Source organism: Trichechus manatus, unplaced genomic scaffold (assembly GCF_000243295.1).
Source record: "Trichechus manatus latirostris isolate Lorelei unplaced genomic scaffold, TriManLat1.0 scaffold00294, whole genome shotgun sequence".
Lineage (NCBI taxonomy): Eukaryota > Metazoa > Chordata > Mammalia > Sirenia > Trichechidae > Trichechus > Trichechus manatus.
This window is the reverse complement of record NW_004444230.1, coordinates 836,070-837,109: the sequence shown is the minus strand read 5'-3', so window position 1 is coordinate 837,109 and position 1,040 is coordinate 836,070. Positions and strand designations below refer to the sequence as shown.

The 1,040-nt window shown below is 55.5% G+C and overlaps 1 protein-coding gene across 1 annotated transcript in view; it reads right to left on the bottom strand.

Annotated features, from left to right (window-relative positions):
• LOC101354649 (ras-related protein Rab-5C) overlaps nt 1-1,040 on the bottom strand; it is a 25,116-nt gene that overhangs the window by 3,875 nt on the left and 20,201 nt on the right. Inside the window, exon 2 of the mRNA XM_023725265.1 lies at nt 595-898. Coding sequence (XP_023581033.1) covers nt 595-809 — 215 coding nt within the window. The 5' untranslated portion in view covers nt 810-898. The remainder of the gene's footprint in view (nt 1-594; nt 899-1,040) is intronic.

The following is a 1,040-nucleotide window of genomic DNA, read 5'->3' as shown; positions in this document are numbered from 1 at the left end:
GAGTGCTGAGGAGGCAGCAGGAAGACTGCTGACATGGCCCATTTTGTTTCAGCTGCCTGGAACCCTCCTACCAACCAAGAGAGTAGAGAAAGGATGACTCGAGCCCAAGGATAGCCCTGGCCCCTTGGGTTTTTACTGGCCACTAGAACAAGAGGCTGAGTTCAGACCCTCACATCCTAAAAGCTGACCACTGAGAAACCAATGACATGCGAAAGAAAGGATAAAGATCTGCTTTGAAAACACCAACCTCCTCTCCCAGCCACGACTCCCCAGGCCATTTCCCCATTCTGGAAAGCAGCAAGAGGCCAGGGCAGATGGACTGCCAGTTAGAGTGGGAAGGACCTGCAGAGGTCCAGACTCAGCCTCTCCCTTCCCAGAGGGCAGGTCAGGGGGAAGCATCCTGGCCAAGGCCACACAAATAATGAAGAGGCAGAGCCAGGACCGAAGTCAGTTTTCAACTCCCAGCTCATTCTTACTAGCAATGATTCTTGATACTCTTTTGCACAGAGCTTTTGGCTTTGATTCCAGCACCCAGATGAGGTAGAGGTGCTGCCGTCCTGGGCAGGCGGCTTCCCCTCCCCTCAATGCCAGGGCCTATCTTTGGCTTCTCTGAGGCTGCTCCCACTCCCTCGTGCCCACTCACCTCCAATTGTGCTCTCCTGGTACTCGTGGAATTGCCCCTTGACAAAGCGGAGGACAAGGCTGGATTTGCCCACTGCAGACTCCCCCAGCAGGACCAGCTTAAATTGGCAGATCTTGTTCCCAGAGGCTGGTCCGTTGGGTCGTGCTGCACCTCCCCGACCCGCCATGGCCCGTCCCTCTGTTGTGGTACCAGTAAGTGTGGGGGCGGGGGGCCGGAGCTTTGCAAAGAGGCACTTAGTGGCAAGGGGGTCTCCAACTGTTAAGGGAGACACGAGAAGTACTGGGTTAGTTCAGAACTGTTGCACAGTAAGCCCTTCTTAAATCACAGGTCTCTCCTTCCACTCTCCCTTATGACCCGGCTGACTGCCTCCCCTCACCCCAGTTTCCTGTCCCCACTG